The sequence below is a fragment of the Hyla sarda genome, chromosome 7 (assembly GCF_029499605.1).
Source record: "Hyla sarda isolate aHylSar1 chromosome 7, aHylSar1.hap1, whole genome shotgun sequence".
NCBI lineage: Eukaryota > Metazoa > Chordata > Amphibia > Anura > Hylidae > Hyla > Hyla sarda.
This window is the reverse complement of record NC_079195.1, coordinates 225,946,080-225,963,523: the sequence shown is the minus strand read 5'-3', so window position 1 is coordinate 225,963,523 and position 17,444 is coordinate 225,946,080. Positions and strand designations below refer to the sequence as shown.

Here is a 17,444-nt window from a genome sequence, read left to right as displayed (position 1 = left end):
TAAGGAATCAGAGTGCCCAAAAAGACACCGCCACTACTATTGGGGAACTACAACTCCCAGTATGGTTGGTTATTGGCTCACAACTGTCTATTCTCAACCAGCCCTAGAATGGGTTGTGACTAGCAAGACCCAGAATAGCAACCAAGTCTTTATCACTGAATGACAAATCTTAGTATGGTTGCTTATTATTGTTGGAGGACTACAAGTCCCAGCATTGGTGAGCACTGGCCCACAACTGTCTATACCCAATCGTCTACCAGGTGCAGTATAGTCCCCTCACATTAGGTGCTCCTCCGGTCCGTACATAGCAGTAAGTCCCGGGACCGAAGGAGCGGTGGTCGGAGCACCGAAGCTGACGTGCCGCTGGTAACACTTACCTAGCTGGCCAGCGCACGTCCTCATCGCTGCCCCGCTCCTCCGCGCTCCGTTGCCATGGACGCACGCACGGCGTCAGTGACGTCCCCGGCGGCCCCTGTGTTTTTAAAGTAAACGCGGGGTCTCTGAGAGCGCATTCCTGAGTCCCGAAAACATCTTTCGGGACACAGGGATGTCCCAGGCAGCGGCGGGCCGGATAAATGTCCTCGTCGGGCCGCATGTGGCCCGCAGGCCGTGGTTTGAGGACCCCTGATTTATGGGAACATATTCAGACACTCACGGTTAGATGATTATTTTGTGTATTCTTTATTCCAAAATTCCAAAGGTTCTGTAATATTTACAGCTTTTAAGATGTATCAACAGCATAAAATCCACGCTAGCAGAGGTCTCATCAAACTAGTCGGGAGCCATCAGGGTCTGACGCAACGTTTCGGGGGAACGCCCCCCTAAGGGGGCGTTCCCCCGAAACGTTGCGTCAGACCCTGATGGCTCCCGACTAGTCTGATAAGACCTCTGCTAGTGTGGATTTTAGGCTGTTGATACATCTTAAAGGGGTACTCCGAAGGAAAACTTTTTTTTTTATGTTTTTTTTTTTTGTTTTTTTTTAAGTCAACTGGTGCCAGAAACTTAAACAGATTTGTAAATTACTTCTATTAAAAAATCTTAATCCTTCCAGTACTTATTAGCTGATGAATACTACAGAGGAAATTATTTTCTTTTTGGAACACAGTGCTCTCTGCTGACATCTCTGTCTATTTTAGGAACTGTCCAGAGCAGCATATGTTTGCTATGGGGATTTTCTCCTACTCTGGACAGTTTTTAAAATGGACAGAGATGTCAGCAGAGAGCATTGTGGTCATGATGTCAGCAGAGTGCACTGTGTTCCAAAAAGAAAAGAATTTCCTCTGTAGTATTCAGCAGCTAATACGTACTGGAAGGATTAAGATTTTTTAATAGAAGTGATTTACAAATCTGTTTCACTTTCTGGCACCAGTTGATTTAAAAATAATAATAATAATTTCCACCGGAGTACCCCTTTAAAAGCTGTGAATATTACAGAACCTTTGGAATAGAGAATATAAGAATGAATCGTCTAACCGTGAGTGTCTGAATATGTTCCTATAAATGAACTACAGCTCAAGCATTTTACTAATAGAAGGGTAGTTCTCAAGCCTCTGCTACCGCTGTTGGAGGACTACAAATCCCAGCGTAGGTGATTAATGGCCCAGAATAGTCTTCCCAACTTTCTTCCAGGTCCAGAATAGGCTGCCACTTACCGCCAAAGTCTAGAATTGCGTAAACTCACTGGAGCACAACAAATCCCAGCACCTGAGCTTCTGCCAGTTCTAGAATTGTCCGTCACTAATCACCAAAGTCTATGATTGCGTAAAGCCAAGCCTCTAACCCAGTGTTTCCAAACCAGTGTGCCTCCAGCTGTTGAAAACTACAATTCTCAGCATGCTCAGACAGCCACGCTGTTGCAGGACAACAACTCCCAGCATGCCCGGACAGCCTATGGCTTGTAGTTTTGCAACAGTTGGTTGCACACTGCTAGGTAAACACTGCTCTAACGCTTTTGGAGTACCACATGTCCCAGCATCAATGCTTCTGCCAGGCTACTCCACCTGTTCTAGAACTACAAGTCTCAGCATGGCCTGTCACAGATTACCAAGGACTAACACAGTGCTTTCCAAAACATTGGAAAACTACAAGTCCCAGCGTTAATATTTCTAAACTACCAAGACCTAAAAATGTATCTAAAGCAATTGGAGGACTAATAGTTCCAGCATGGGCAACCCAGGGTCAGCTGGCACTGCCGGGGAGATTTGCAGGCACTTTTATTGTCTCTTTTTTCTTCTTCTTTAAATTGAAGTCAGTATGAAGAAAAAAAAAAAAAAAAACTGAAAATCCAGAATTCTTAAATAAATAAAAAAAATAAATACAACATTTTATAATTAAACAAACAAATAAGTAAATAAATAAATAAATATAAAAACTAAATCAATATATAAAATCCTGCAGACAACCACTGTGTGCGCCATTGTGTTGCCCAGAGTATTTTTTTCAGTCCCTGCGTAGAAGTAAAGGGGACCCCAGTACATGGAGGATCGGTGGTCACCTCTTGGGGTCCTGGATTCTCTTGTTTGGGGTAAAAGGTGCCCCTGGTGTAGAATCTTCCCTGCACCATATATCAGGAATTAACCCCCTCCCCCCCGATTTGGTGCCAAGTCTGATACTGGTGGAGTGCAGATGAGATAAGACATTAAACCCATCAGAACTTCGAGTCCCGTTTTGCGAAGGAATTTGCGGTCAAGTCAGGACAAGCTCGGCGAGGAGAACAGTTGGTTCTTATTTAACGTCTTTGTAGCGAATGAGTCAGCAGAGTCTCAGATACGATTCAGATGTGCTACAAAGGTCGGCAAAGCCTCAGTACTACCGGCCACCCAGCGAGGTGTGTGTGCCCCTTTTTTTGCTGTAAACGAAGACCCTACCAGTCCTTCTGGTACCCAACATAAAGTGTAAAATTCTTTCATTTATTTTGGATCCATTCTAATATTCCAAAAAGATGTCACAATGCAAAAACACATTCTTGACGTGTTTTGGGGGTGTGGTTGCCCCTTAATCACAAGCTCTAAAAGCCTTTTGTAACTTTGCAACAGGTTGGGGGACAATGGTCCACATTATAAGCACTAACGTAAGAGTTTACTGCAGTGTTACCCAACTAGTGCACCTCCAGTCTTTGTAAAACTACAACAGCCAGCATGCCCAGACAGCCTTTGGCTTTGGCATGCTGGGAGTTGTAGTTTTGCAGTAGCTGTAGGCGCACTGTTTGGAAAACACTGGTTTATTGATTTGTAGAGGCAGAGAGCAAAAATACAGTGACACCTAGTGACAATACAAAAACACATTCTTGACGTGTTTTGGGGGAGGGGGGGGGGGGTTACCCTTTAGTCATAAGCTCTAAAAGTGTATTGTAGTTTTGGAACCGGGTGGGAAACATTATTCTACTGATTTGTAGAGGCAAAAATACATTGACACCTAGTGGTCACATAATAAGGAAGGAATTTCTAATGCTGCGTGTTTAATACCGTGTTCAAGATCTCCGCTTGCTGTCAGTAAGTGGAGGCATTCGTTGTTTACAAACAGATGCTGGAAACATTCACAGATCTAATACTTTTACAGTGGAGGGTGTAGTACAATGTATCCAGTCTAGATGGACCCTGCAGGACTGGATCAGACAAGTTCATAATAAGGTTCGATACAATGTATCCAGTCTAGATGGACCCTGCATGATTGGGTCAGATCAGATCATAATAGGGTGCAATACAATGTATCCAGTCTAGATGGACCCTGCAGGATTGGGTCAGATCAGGTCATAATAGGGTGCAATACAATGTATCCGGTCTACATTGGGTTGGATCAGATCAAAATAAGGAGTGTTACAATGTTGGACTCTGCAGGATTGGGTCAGAGGGGGTCATTATAGGGTGCGTTACAATGTATCCAGTCTAGATAAACCCTGCTAGATTGGGTTGGTCTAGATTAGTGGTCTCCAACCTGCAGACCTCCAGATGTTGCAAAACTACAACTCCCAGAATGCCCGGACAACCGTTGGCTGTCCGGCCATGCTGGGAATTGTAGTTTTGCAACATTTGGAGGTCCGCAGGTTGGAGACCACTGATCTAGGTCATAATAGGGTGCGCTACAATGTGTCCAGTTTAGATGGACCCCGCAGGATTGGGTCAAAGGGGGGTCATTATAAGGTGCGTTACAATGTATCCAGTCTAGATGGACCCTGCAGGATTGGGTTGGTCTAGGTCAGTGGTCTCCAACCTGCGGACCTCCAGATGTTGCAAAACTACAACCGTTGGCTGTCAGGGCATGCTGGGAATTGTAGTTTTGCAACATCTGGAGGTCCACAGGTTGGAGACCACTGGTCTAAGTCATAATAGGGTGCGATACAATGTATCCAGTCTAGATGGACCCTGCAGGATTGGGTGATAGCAGGGAGGGCTCCAAATATTTTGTCCCCTTTGGTGACAGTCACAGATGTCCTATTTACCCTCTTTGTTTTCACAAGCATAAAACATGGGCACCCATATGGCTCCTCCAAGCCCATTGAACCCTGATGTTTTGCACATATTATCCCTGCCCCGAACCACAACCGGTGATGCAGGATTTCTATGGGGACTCAGCACTTCCGGTGTGAGAAATGTCTCCCACACTACGCCGTGCGCTGGCTGAGCTCTACTACTTCTCAAGAAAGAGAGCTATTTGTGCCGGGATATTAGAGGAAGAAAAAGATTATAATAAAAAATCGCCTGCAGCCGGAGAATGAGCAGTCGCAATGACCTTGCCTTTTGTACGCCATTACACAATTCAATGGCAGTCCACTCAAACCGTGCGCTCGATCAATATCCTATTAAAGCTGCACAAAAAGTCTCCATAAACTTAGTGGTTTATCCATGTTTATAAATGGAACTCAGCATAATGAGATGGTCAATAGAAAGAGCACTAGTAATTCTGGAGTAAGAGCCGCAGCACGCCTCATGGCTTTGTGTGAAGGAAGAAGAGAACAGTCTGGAAGAGCCACCTATACTACTATTTATCTCTTCTATATCTCCTACCTATATCATATCTATCTCATATCTATCTATCTATCTCATATCTATCTATCTATCTCATATCTATCTATCTATCTATCTATCTCATATCTATCTATCTATCTATCTCATATCTATCTATCTCATATCTATCTATCTATCTATCTCATATCTATCTTATATCTATCTCATCTCTATCTATCTTATATCTATCTATCTCATATCTATCTATCTATCTATCTTATATCTATCTATCTATCTCATATCTCTATCTATCTCTCTGCTAGCACAAAGCTATATACACTACTCAATAAAATAAAGTGAACACTAAGATAACACATCCTAGATCTGAATGAACTGATCGTATGAAATACTTTCGTCTTTACATAGTTGATTGCGCTGACAACAAAATCACACAAAAATTATCAATGGAAATCAAATGTATCAACCCATGGAGGTCTGGATATGGAGTCACACTCAAAATCACAGTGGAAAACCCCACTACAGGCTGATCCGACTTTATGTAATGTCCTTAATACAAGTCCCAATGAGGTTCAGTAGTGTGTGTGGCCTCCACGTGCCCGTATGACCTCCCTACAACGCCTGGGCATGATCCTGATGAGGTGGAGGATGGTCTCCTGAGGGATGGCCTCCCAGACCTGGACTAAAGCATCCGCCAACTCCTGGACAGTCTGTGGTGGATGGAGTGAGACGTCCCAGATGTGCTCAATCGGATTCAGGGGAACGGGCGGCCAGTCCATAACATCAGTGCCTTCCTCTTGTAGGAACTGCTGACACACTCCAGCCACATGAGGTCTAGCATTGTCTTGTATTAGGAGGAACCCAGGGCCAACCGCACCATATGGTCTCACAAGGGGTCTGAGGATCTCATCTCGGTACCTAATGGCAGTCAGGCTACCTCTGGCAAGCACATGGAGGGCTGTGCGCCCCCCCCCCCCCCCCCCCAAAGAAATGCCACGCCACACCATTACTGACCCACCACCAAACCGGTCATTGGAGAAAATTGCAGGCAGCAGAAAGTTCTCCACGGCGTCTCCAGACTCTGTCACGTCTGTCACATGAGCTCAGTGTGAACCTGCTTTCATCTGTGAAGAGCACAGGGTGCCAGTGGTGAATTTGCCAATCTTGGTGTTCTCAAATGCCAAACGTCCTGCACAGTGTTGGGCTGTAAGCACAACCCCCACCTGTGGATGTCGGGCCCTCATACCACCCTCATGGCGTCTGTTTCTGAATGTTTGAGTGGACACATGCACATTTGTGGCCTGCTGGAGGTCATTTTGCAGGGCTCTGGCAGTGCTCCTCCTGCTCCTCCTTGCACATAGGAGGAGGTAGCGGTCCTGCTGCTGGGTTGTTGCCCTCCTACGGCCTCCTCCACGTCTCCTGATGTACTGGCCTGTCTCCTGGTAGCGCCTCCATGCTCTGGACACAACGCTGACAGACACAGCAAACCTTTTTGCCACAGCTCGCATTGATGCGCCATCCTGGATGAGCTGCACTACCTGAGCCACTTTTGTGGGTTGTAGACTCCGTCTCATGCTACCACTAGAGTGAAAGCACCGCCAGCATTCAAGTGACCAAAACATCAGCCAGGAAGCATAGGAACTGAGAAGTGGTCTGTGGTCACCACCTGTAGAACCACTCCTTTATTGGGGGTGTCTTGCTAATTGTCTATAATTTCCACGTGTTGTCTGTTCCATGTGAAATTGATTGTCAATCAGTGTTCTTCCTGAGTGGACAGTGGGATCTCACACAAGTGTCAGTGACTTGGAGTTACATTGTGTTGTTTATGTTCCCTTTATTTTTTTGAGCAGTGTATGAAATATGACATGTTTAACTTAGCAATACTGCTATATTGAAAAATGGAGGTTCTTAGCTTACCATTTTGCCAAATAGTGTGGTCCATCCCACCACGATAAGGTGACCTCATTGGGAAGGACCCTACACTATCAATATGCCTCTCCTAGGCATCTATCTATTTATTTATCTATCTCATATCTATCTATCTATTTATTTATTTATCTATCTCATATCTATCTATTTATTCATCTATCTATCTCATATCTATCTATTTATCTATCTCATGTCTATCTATCTATACATCTATCTATCTCATATCTCATATCTATCTATTTATTTATCTATCTCATATCTATCTATTTCATATCCATCTATCTCATATCTATCTATCTCATATCTATCTATTGATCTATCTATCTCATATCAATCTATTTCATATCCATCTATCTCATATCTATCTATCTATCTCATATCTATCTATCTCATATCTATCTATCTCATATCTATCTATCTATCTCATATCAATCTATTTCATATCCATCTATCTCATATCTATCTATCTCATATCTATCTATCTCATATCTATCTATCTCATATCTATCTATCTATCTCATATCAATCTATTTCATATCCATCTATCTCATATCTATCTATCTATCGCATATCTATCTCTCTATCTCATATCTATCTATCCATCTCATATCTATCTATCTCAAATCTTTCTATCTCTAATTGGATATTAATGTACTACCTCTTCAACAGAACAAAATATAACATCAAACACTTTTATATCCCTCTTACCAGGTTCCTGTTCACCCCACAGAGGCCATGACTATGTTACTTCACACAGGCCTCAACTGTTAATTCACTTTCCACTGAATTGGTAGTGGAATCCCTCACTCTTCTTATTTTTCTTATTTACCCGACGTTTAAGGGACCCACCTAAGTCCACCCTTCAGGCCCTGCTCTCATTATTGACAGCTAAAAAGAGTCACTCCTGCATGTCCCAGTGATGCTCTAGAACAGTGCTCTAGAACTATGGTCCTCCAGATGCTGTAAAAGTACAACTCCCAGCATGCCCGGACAGCCAACGGCTGTCCGGGCATGCTGGGAGTTGTACTTTTGCAACGTCCACCGTGCAGAGTGGAATACAGCTGAGGAAGTTGCACTCCTCCTCTCGGATCCATAAGTCCGGCAGGTTTTCCTACTTCTCCGACTTCCTCGGTACATTAAAAGAAAAAGTTTATTAGCGCCACATAATGTTTCTTGCTAATGCGGCGTCTCGCGGAGGGTGAATACATTAGGACGGGAGTATTTATGGGAGGTTACTAATGCAGTCTTATCGTTTTATAGAGCCGTTTTATTTTACTTTTCACTAAATGTTGGTAAATCAAACTTTGCAGCATTCCAGGGAATGAAAACACCATCTGGCTCTTTTATTTATTAGATTTAGTCGGTTCTCTCCCAATAAATTCTCCCCAAATAGTACATGAAAATCAGATTACGGCTATCAGCGCTCATCTTGGTCCTTAAATTTTTTGTGGCTATGATGGTGTGGGAAGGGACGGCGTCGGAGGGGCCGCCCCAACTTGGGAATGGTGTCGATCAGAACTTGTGGCTCTCCAGCTGTTGCAGAATTGGGATTGCCATCTGGGAGTTGTTGTTCTTACATCAACCAGGAGTTCCAATTTAGTGTCATGATCACATGGGTGATCGATGAGGTTGCAGCAGCTACTGTATTCATTTCCTGTATGCTCCTCTGCCTGTGGTATTTCTCTGCACAGGCAGCACTCTCCTTAAATATCACAATAAAGATATAAATGTCTCTATATTAATGTGTATATGACAGGAAGAGGGTGATGTAGCTGTAGGGGCTTGTCAGAGGTGATGACATCATTCAGGGGACGAGGCTAGAGCTCAGAGACAAGATCCTGCCATGCCTCTTGAGACAACAAAGGGTTATACGTTGTTTTGGGAGAGAGGGAGGAGCCATAGAGCTGCTGAGACAACACCATAATGACAATTAGAGGAATATACAACTACCTGGCAGGAGAGACGGAAGAGCTGGGGAGCTGCTGGGACAACACCACACTAACAATGAGAGGACTACACAACTTCCTGTCAGGAGAGAGGGAGGAGACATGGAGCTGCTAAGGCAAGACCACACTGACAATGAGAGTACACAACTTCCTGTAAGAGGAGAGGGAGGAGACGGGGAGCTGCTAAGACATCACTACACTGACAATGAGATGAGTACACAACTTCCTGTCAGAAGAGAGGGAGGAACTGGGGAGTTGTTAAGACAACACCACACTGACACTGAAAGGACTACAAAACTTCCTGTCAGGAGAAAGGGAGCTGCTGAGACAACATCACGCTGACAATAAGAGGACTACACAACTTTCTGTTAGCGAAGAATCATGCAAAAACATGCTAAGACCAGTTTGTAATAGCACCATATTAGGAAGTTCTATATTTCTGGGTGATAGTTTTATGTAAGTATACGGAATACCCCTTTAATAAACTGAATGTTCCGTATGTAATAGATGAAGCAGAAGCCATGTTGTCCTCTCTTCGTCTCAGGCTGCGCATTTCTCACATGTATCCGGTGGGATGGTATTTTTTGTTCTCTGTAAGCTGATCGTTAGCTGAGGTTTCGCTCCTCTGTGTCCTGCACATAAAACCTCTTATTATGGTTCCCGGCTAATTATAGACGGCTGCGTTCTCGTACTTGTGCCCAGGTTGGTGTGTGGTGAACGCGCCATGCCTTGGGGTCAGATGACCCGCACACAGCGGTGCCAGCCGCATTCCTCTGAGGTTCCCCAGAATTCTTTGTCATAACAAGGATTGGACCCTCAGCGTCGGTACATTCTGTCAGGGTGAAGTCCCTGAGGACCACATAACAGTCCTGTAATAAACACTAGAAGAGTCCAGAGATAGTCGTGATCACTATACAGAACGGATCGTGCGGATCCCATAGACTGGGGGCTCTGACCTGACATTCTCCAGCTTTTCCATGGTGGGAGATGAAGTTGTGAAACATCTGGAGATCCACAGGTTGGAGGCCCCTGCTGTAGAACATATGACATCATCATATTTAGGTGATGACATCACTGGTAGATGGTTGGAGTAGGGGGGGGGGTGTTAAAGGTGTACTTTACTTTTTAAATCAACTGGTGGCAGAAAGTTAAATAGATTTATGAATTACTTCTATTTAAAAACCTTAATCCTTGCAGTACTTATCAGCTGCTGTATACTACAGAGGAAGTTCTTTTCTTTTTGAATTTCATTCCAGTCTGACCACAGTGCTCTCTGCTGACACCTCTGTCTATGTCAGGAACTCTCCAGAGTAGGAGCAAATCCCCATAGCAAACCTCTCCTGCTCTGGACAGTTCCTAGCATGAACAAAGGTGTCAGCAGAGAGCACTGTGGTCAGACTGGAAAGATAACACAACTTCCTCTGGAGCATACAGCAGCTGATAAGTTGATAAGATAAACATTTTTTTTAATAGAAGTAATTTACAAATCTGTTTAACTTTCTGGCACCAGTTGATTTAAAATAAGTTTTCCACTGGAGTACCCCTTTAAAGTGTTGCAACATCGGAAGAGCCATAGTTTGGAGATCCCTGCTGTAAACATATGACAGCAGTATATCTAGATAATGACATCACATATGACAACAGTGTATCTAGATGATGACATCACATATGACAACAGTATATCTAGATAATGACATCACATATGACAACAGTGTATCTAGATGATGACATCACAGATGACAACAGTGTATCTAGATGATGACATCACATATGACAACAGTATATCTAGATAATGACATCACATATGACAACAGTGTATCTAGATGATGACATCACAGATGACAACAGTGTATCTAGATGATGACATCACATATGACAACAGTGTATCTAGATGATGACATCACATAAGACAACAGTGTATCTAGATGATGACATCACATATGACAACAGTGTATCTAGATGATGACATCACATATGACAACAGTGTATCTAGATGAGGACATCACATATGACAACAGTGTATCTAGATGATGACATCACAGATGACAACAGTGTATCTAGATGATGACATCAGTGACTGTTGATTGGGGTCCAGGCTTCTTGGTTATTGGTTAGCTTTGTGCACTTGGCCCCAGGGGGCTTCGAGGGTCCATCCTGGGGAATCCACAGTTCAGCTCGGCTCCATTCACACTTCCCATTGGTGATATAAACCTCCACGAGCCTCTAAGTCTTTTTGAGGACCCCACATTATTGAGGCTGGGGGCACCAATATCTTAATAATAAGTAATGACTATGGGCCCTTTACCTCTCGGAGTAGTCATGGATACATTGTGAGCAGATTGTATCTCATGTATCTTTTTGCAGCTCTTCCATGAATATGCGGCCTCTGTGCTATGAATGAATATGAAGTTGTATTCTCCATCATCCTGCACATGATCTTTCATATTCCCATAAATTTTCACTCTGATCGGAAATTATATCATTTCTTTGGATGTCACCTTGGAGCGGCGTCTGCTTGTATCTATCTATCTATCTATCTATCTCTCATATCTATCTATCTCATATCTATCTATCTCATATCTATCTATCTCATATCTATCTATCTATCTCATATCTTTCTATCTATCTCATATCTATCTATCTATCTATCTATCTATCTATCTCATATCTATCTATCTCATATCTATCTATCTATCTCATATCTTTCTATCTATCTCATATCTATCTATCTATCTATCTATCTATCTCATATCTATCTATCTATATCATATCTATCTATATCATATCTATCTATCTATCTCATATCTATCTATCTCCTATCTATCTATCTATCTATCTATCGATCTCATATCTATCTATCTATCTATCTCATATCTATCTATCTCATATCTATCTATCTCATATCTATCTATCTCATATCTATCTATCTATCTATCTCATATCTATCTATCTATCTCATATCTATCTATCTATCTATCTATCTCATATCTATCTATCTATCTATCTCATATCTATCTCCTATCTATCTATCTATCGATCTCATATCTATCTATCTATCTCATATCTATCTATCTCATATCTATCTATCTCATATCTATCTATCTATCTATCTCATATCTATCTATCTATCTATCTCATATCTATCTATCTCATATCTATCTATCTCATATCTATCTATCTATCTCATATCTATCTATATATCTATCTCATATCTATCTATCTATCTCATATCTATCTATCTATCTCATATCTATCTATCTCATATCTATCTATCTATCTATCTCATATCTATCTATCTCATATCTATCTATCTATCTCATATCTATCTATCTCATATCTATCTATCTATATCATATCTATCTATCTATCTCATATCTTTCTATCTATCTCATATCTATCTATCTATCTCATATCTATCTATCTATCTATATCATATCTATCTATCTCATATCTATCTATCTCATATCTATCTATCTCCTATCTATCGATCTCATATCTATCTATCTATCTCATATCTATCTATCTCATATCTATCTATCTCATATCTATCTATCTATCTATCTCATATCTATCTATCTATCTCATATCTATCTATCTATCTATCTCATATCTATCTATCTATCTCATATCTATCTATCTATCTATCTCATATCTATCTCCTATCTATCTATCTATCTATCTATCTATCTATCGATCTCATATCTATCTATCTATCTATCTCATATCTATCTATCTATCTCATATCTATCTATCTCATATCTATCTATCTATCTCATATCTATCTATCTATCTCATATCTATCTATCTATCTCCTATCTATCTATCTATCTATCTATCTAGACAAACAATGGCTCAGAACTCAATAAAAAGCAAACATGAATTTACTGACCCATGTAACAGCAACATTTCAGTTCCTGTGAAAATGGTTCCAGAGAGGAACTGAAATGTTGCTGTTACATGGGTCAGTAAATTCATGTTTGCTTTTTATTCAGTTCTGAGCCATTGTTTGTCTAGATAGATAGATAGATAGATAGATATGAGATAGATAGATAGATATGAGATAGATAGATAGATAGATATGAGATAGATAGATATGAGATAGATAAATATATAGGAGATAGATAGATATGAGATAGATAGATATGAGATAGATAGGAGATAGATAGGAGATAGATAGATAGATATGAGATAGATAGATAGATAGATATGAGATAGATAGATAGATAGATAGATAGATATGAGATAGATAGATATGAGATAGATAGATAGATAGGAGATAGATATGAGATAGATAGGAGATAGATAGATGATAGAATCATTGCTGTTCTGTTTTCAGGACATCACTTGTGGTCCAGCTGAAAGTTTGTGCCCCCCTCTGGACTGGCAGGCTGGAGCCGCGCGGCTGGGAGGAGTAGTGCGGCGGTGATACTGCACCATCCAGTGTGATTGATTTCCATTCATGTCAGACTGACTGCAGTGTGGTCATCTCTCTGTGCTGCAGCAGCCTGCGATCTGCGGGCGTCCGCCCCTCCGGGTCCCTTTTACACTAATTAACACTGCTGAGTTTTTATTTCATTATTACATTTTTTTTTAAGTTTCAATAGAAATTCAGCAGTTTCACAGCTTTCTCAGCTGCTGTCGGGAAGCCCCAAAAATCGGAGCCCTTCCTTATAGGCTCGTTGTGTCCAGCGGAGGAGAGTCATGTGATGTCCTGACTTCTGTGGATACTTTGTAGCCATTAGATCAGTCAGTGACCACATCAAGAGGGTGCAGAGGTCACGTAGCGGATAGAGCAGGGTGCACAGCAGCACAGAGTGTTTCAGGAGGCGACAGGTGACCCCGTCCTGTTGTATTTAGTGACCTCAGGGGCTACATGTTTCATATAAACTGTTCATATGTAGAACTTGATATTCTATATATATCTATTTGTTGCAGAAAATATTTCAGGCTTAGATTTATTTGCAGCGATAAAATTTACTGTCCGAATGTGCAGACAGCTTGACATCTGCTCAGCATCAACCTCTCCCTCCGTCTGCACAAAAATGCTGTTCCTGACATAATTTTCAGCGTTCGCCACAAATACGTTCAATAATAAATAATTGGTAAGACGATCCAGAAGCCTCCAGACTCTCATCTGAGAAGATGCTAACTTTTTCTTATTTTTTTTATGATAAAATCCTTTTTTTTAATTTTTATTATATATATTTTTTGGGTCATAAAAAAGAGGCCGTCGAGATGGAAATTTGACAACCGGAGAAGGAGCGAGCAAGAAATATACAAAAATATTTGTGCACTGTCCCTTTAAAGGCCTATTGGCTGTAGGACCATCACCAATCATGGTGGAGGGGAGGACCATAGAGTTGGTCTTGTTGGCCTGCTCCATTATAGTCCAAACTGTGGCCCTCCAGATGTTGCAAAACTACAACTCTTATAAAAATTTGAAAGAAATAACAATTTTGAAACACAAAAGAAAAGGTGCGGAGCAATTCACCCAGCGATTCGGAGATAGCGAGATTAGTCACATCATGGTCAGGCGATGATGAAGCGGGGAGGCGGTAGATGGAATGGGGGGAATAAGGCATCGGGCCACAGCCATATCGCACCATTTGGTGCTTCGTCAGGCCTGATACGGCTGTAGCCCGACGATTGATTCCTCCCATTCCATCTACCGCCTCCCCGCTTCATCATCGCCTGACCATGATGTGACGTATCCCGCTATCTCCGAATGGCCGGATGAGTTGCTCCGGTGGGCAAGGGCCTTATTACAAATTGTGCTTTGGGGTCCTAAGAGAATTCCCACTCAATCTTCTGCACACGATACCTTAGTGATGTCACCGATTTCTGACTCATTTGTAGCTTAGGATTTCTACCGCCATATTGTGACATGGTTTCATGATGTCTGTGGTGCCCAATGGTTCTTCCACAGCTCAATGTCTTTTTCCTTCCTTCTCTTCCAGCACCCATAGCGGCAGGAACGGGTCCTACTTTCCCCATTTCAGAATTGGACAGTTCTTCGTACTACAGTATGAGCCCAGGTGCAATGAGAAGATCGTTGCCCAGCACGTCTTCTACCAGGTATCTACCACTAGGTGGCATGATGATTTGTATTGCCCGCCACATTTGATATGTTCTTCATGACACTTTGTGCATTAGGTGGCGCTGTAATTTTAATGTTAATGCCTCCTTTTTCTTCCTCCTAAGTTCTACGAAGCGCCTCAAGTCCGTAGAGGATGAGATGGACAGTCCCAATGAGGAGCCATTTTACCCAAACCAGGGGCGTTCTCCAGGAAGCGGCAGTCAGTCCAGCGGGTGGCATGATGTGGAGCCAGGTAATAATTTACAATATGTCCATTTATGAAGGTCTGGTCACCTGACTGTCGTGTTTTGTTTATTTTGCATCCATTATGGTGTCATATTGGATTTACCTTCATCGTGGTCAATGAGATAATGTTATTAAGATGTATTATGTTAAAGCTGTTGGCGGCCATTTATGATGCACGGTACACCTCAGGATCTAGGCCGTGCTTTTTGGCACGTCATTCCCCATTACAGAGAGATGGACCATAAATCAAGTCAAAGGGGGAGGGGGTGTCTCCTGAAATAAATGTATAAATGGTGTCGACCTAAAATGCGTTGGTGCTCAGCCATTAACTGGGTTCCTTGTTCCTTTGAGACAATTTTAAGGCCATGTTCTAGTATTCTTTGTTCTAGCTTCTTTGACCAGCTAGTACCTCTGCCTCCCTCAATGTCAATTCAGTCCATCTGATGAAGGCCTCAAACGCGTTTCAGATTTCAGATAAATTGATGCTCATCTAACAGTTAGTTTCTTAAAGGGGTACTCTGCCCATAGATATCTTATATATCTTATCCCCTATCCCAAGGATAGGGGATAAGATGTCTGATCTCTGGGGTCCCGTACAGACCCGGCATTCGTTCAGAACACTGAGTGCAGGGGACCCCTGAGATCTCCGTTCAGCACCTGGCCGCTGGGTTACTGCGGCAGGGGGTCGTGACCTCACACCACTCCCCCTCCATTCATGTCTATTGGAGGGGGCGTGACGGACGTCCTTTGGATAGGGGATAAGATGTCTAGGGGCAGAGTACCCCGTTAAAGGGGTACTCCGGTAGAGATTTTTTTTCCAAATCATCTGGTTCCAGAATGTTATACAGATTTGTAAATTACTTATATATATATATATATATATATATATATATATCTTATTGCTTCCAGTACTTATCAGCTGCTGTATACTACAGAGAAAGTTGTGTAGTTCTTTCCAGTCTGACCACAGTGCTCTCTACTGACACCTCTGTCCATGTCAGGAACTGTCCAGAGCAGGGGCAAATCCTCATAGAAAACCTCTCCTGCTCTGGACAGTTCCTTACACGGACAGAGGTGTCAGCAGAGAGCACTGTGGTCGGACTTGAAAGAAGTACACAACTTCCTGTGGAGCATACAGCAGCTGATAAGTACTGGAAGGATTAATAGAAGGACGTAGAAGTAATTTACAAATCTATATAACTTTCTGGCACCAGTTGATTTAAAAAAAAAATGTATTCCCACTGGAGTACCCCTTTAAGCTCCTTCTATCTGAAAACCCTAGATTCTAGCATCTAGAGCTTTGATCAGTCCCAGCTCCCTTGTTTGGGCCAATCTCCATTTAAATTGCCTGATAAAGCCCTGAAACGCGTTGCGGTTTTATGGATGCTCAACAACGGGTTTCTCAAGTTCCACCATTGAGAGCAGCATCCTAATATCTAAAGATTCCTTGACCAGTTAGTATTTTTACAACATGGTCCATATCAATCAGTTGTCTCCAAACTGTGACCCTTCAGATGTTGCAAAACTTCAACTCCCATCATGCCCGGACAGCCAGCGGCTGTCCGGGCATGCTGGGAGTTGAAGTTTTGCAACATCTGGAGGGCCACAGTTTGAGACCACTGATATAAATTGATTTACTCTGCTCTATAATGCACTGAAACGCGTCATAGATATGTGTATGCTCAGCCAGCAACAGAGTACCTTATGCTCCTGATGCCACTATTTCTAGTATCTTAAAAGTTCTTTATCGTTTAGTATCTTCCTTACCCCCTACTTTATGCCCTTGTCTTTGCATATCTGCTTAAAATCTGCTTAAAAGCCTTAAAATGCTTTGCAGCTTGCAAATAAATTGAGGCTCAGATAACAAATTGGTCCCTCGGTCTCATTTAGACACCATCCCTATCCATATTCCTAGAGCTTTCTTTCTTAGTTCTGTGTATGGTCCCATCTCCATGCAAATAATAAAGCCCTGAAACGCGTAGATATACCGTATATCTATATATGGATGCTCTTCCAACAATTGGTTCCTTCTAACAATGTTGGTAAAAGCCATGACCAAGTATCTTAAGTGTCCATCTCCAGCTAGTTCCTTTCTACCTCCGTACTTTAAGCCCATGCCCCATGTAAATGTGCCTAAGGAAGCCCTGAAACGCGTAGATATATGGATGCTCATCCAACAATTTGTTCCTTCTGACAACATTTAAGAGCCATGACCTAGTATCTTAAGTGTCCATTACTTGCTAATTCCTTTCCACCTCCCTCCTTTAAGCCCATGCCCCATGTAAA

At 42.2% G+C, this 17,444-nt stretch overlaps 1 protein-coding gene across 16 annotated transcripts in view; it reads left to right on the top strand.

Moving 5' to 3' along the window:
- NFIA (nuclear factor I A) overlaps window positions 1-17,444 on the top strand; it is a 581,540-nt gene that overhangs the window by 442,166 nt on the left and 121,930 nt on the right. For all 16 annotated transcript variants that reach the window (XM_056532915.1, XM_056532924.1, XM_056532922.1 and 13 more), the window contains 2 exons: window positions 14,794-14,911; window positions 15,038-15,165. In XM_056532915.1, coding sequence (XP_056388890.1) covers window positions 14,794-14,911; window positions 15,038-15,165 — 246 coding nt within the window. The remainder of the gene's footprint in view (window positions 1-14,793; window positions 14,912-15,037; window positions 15,166-17,444) is intronic.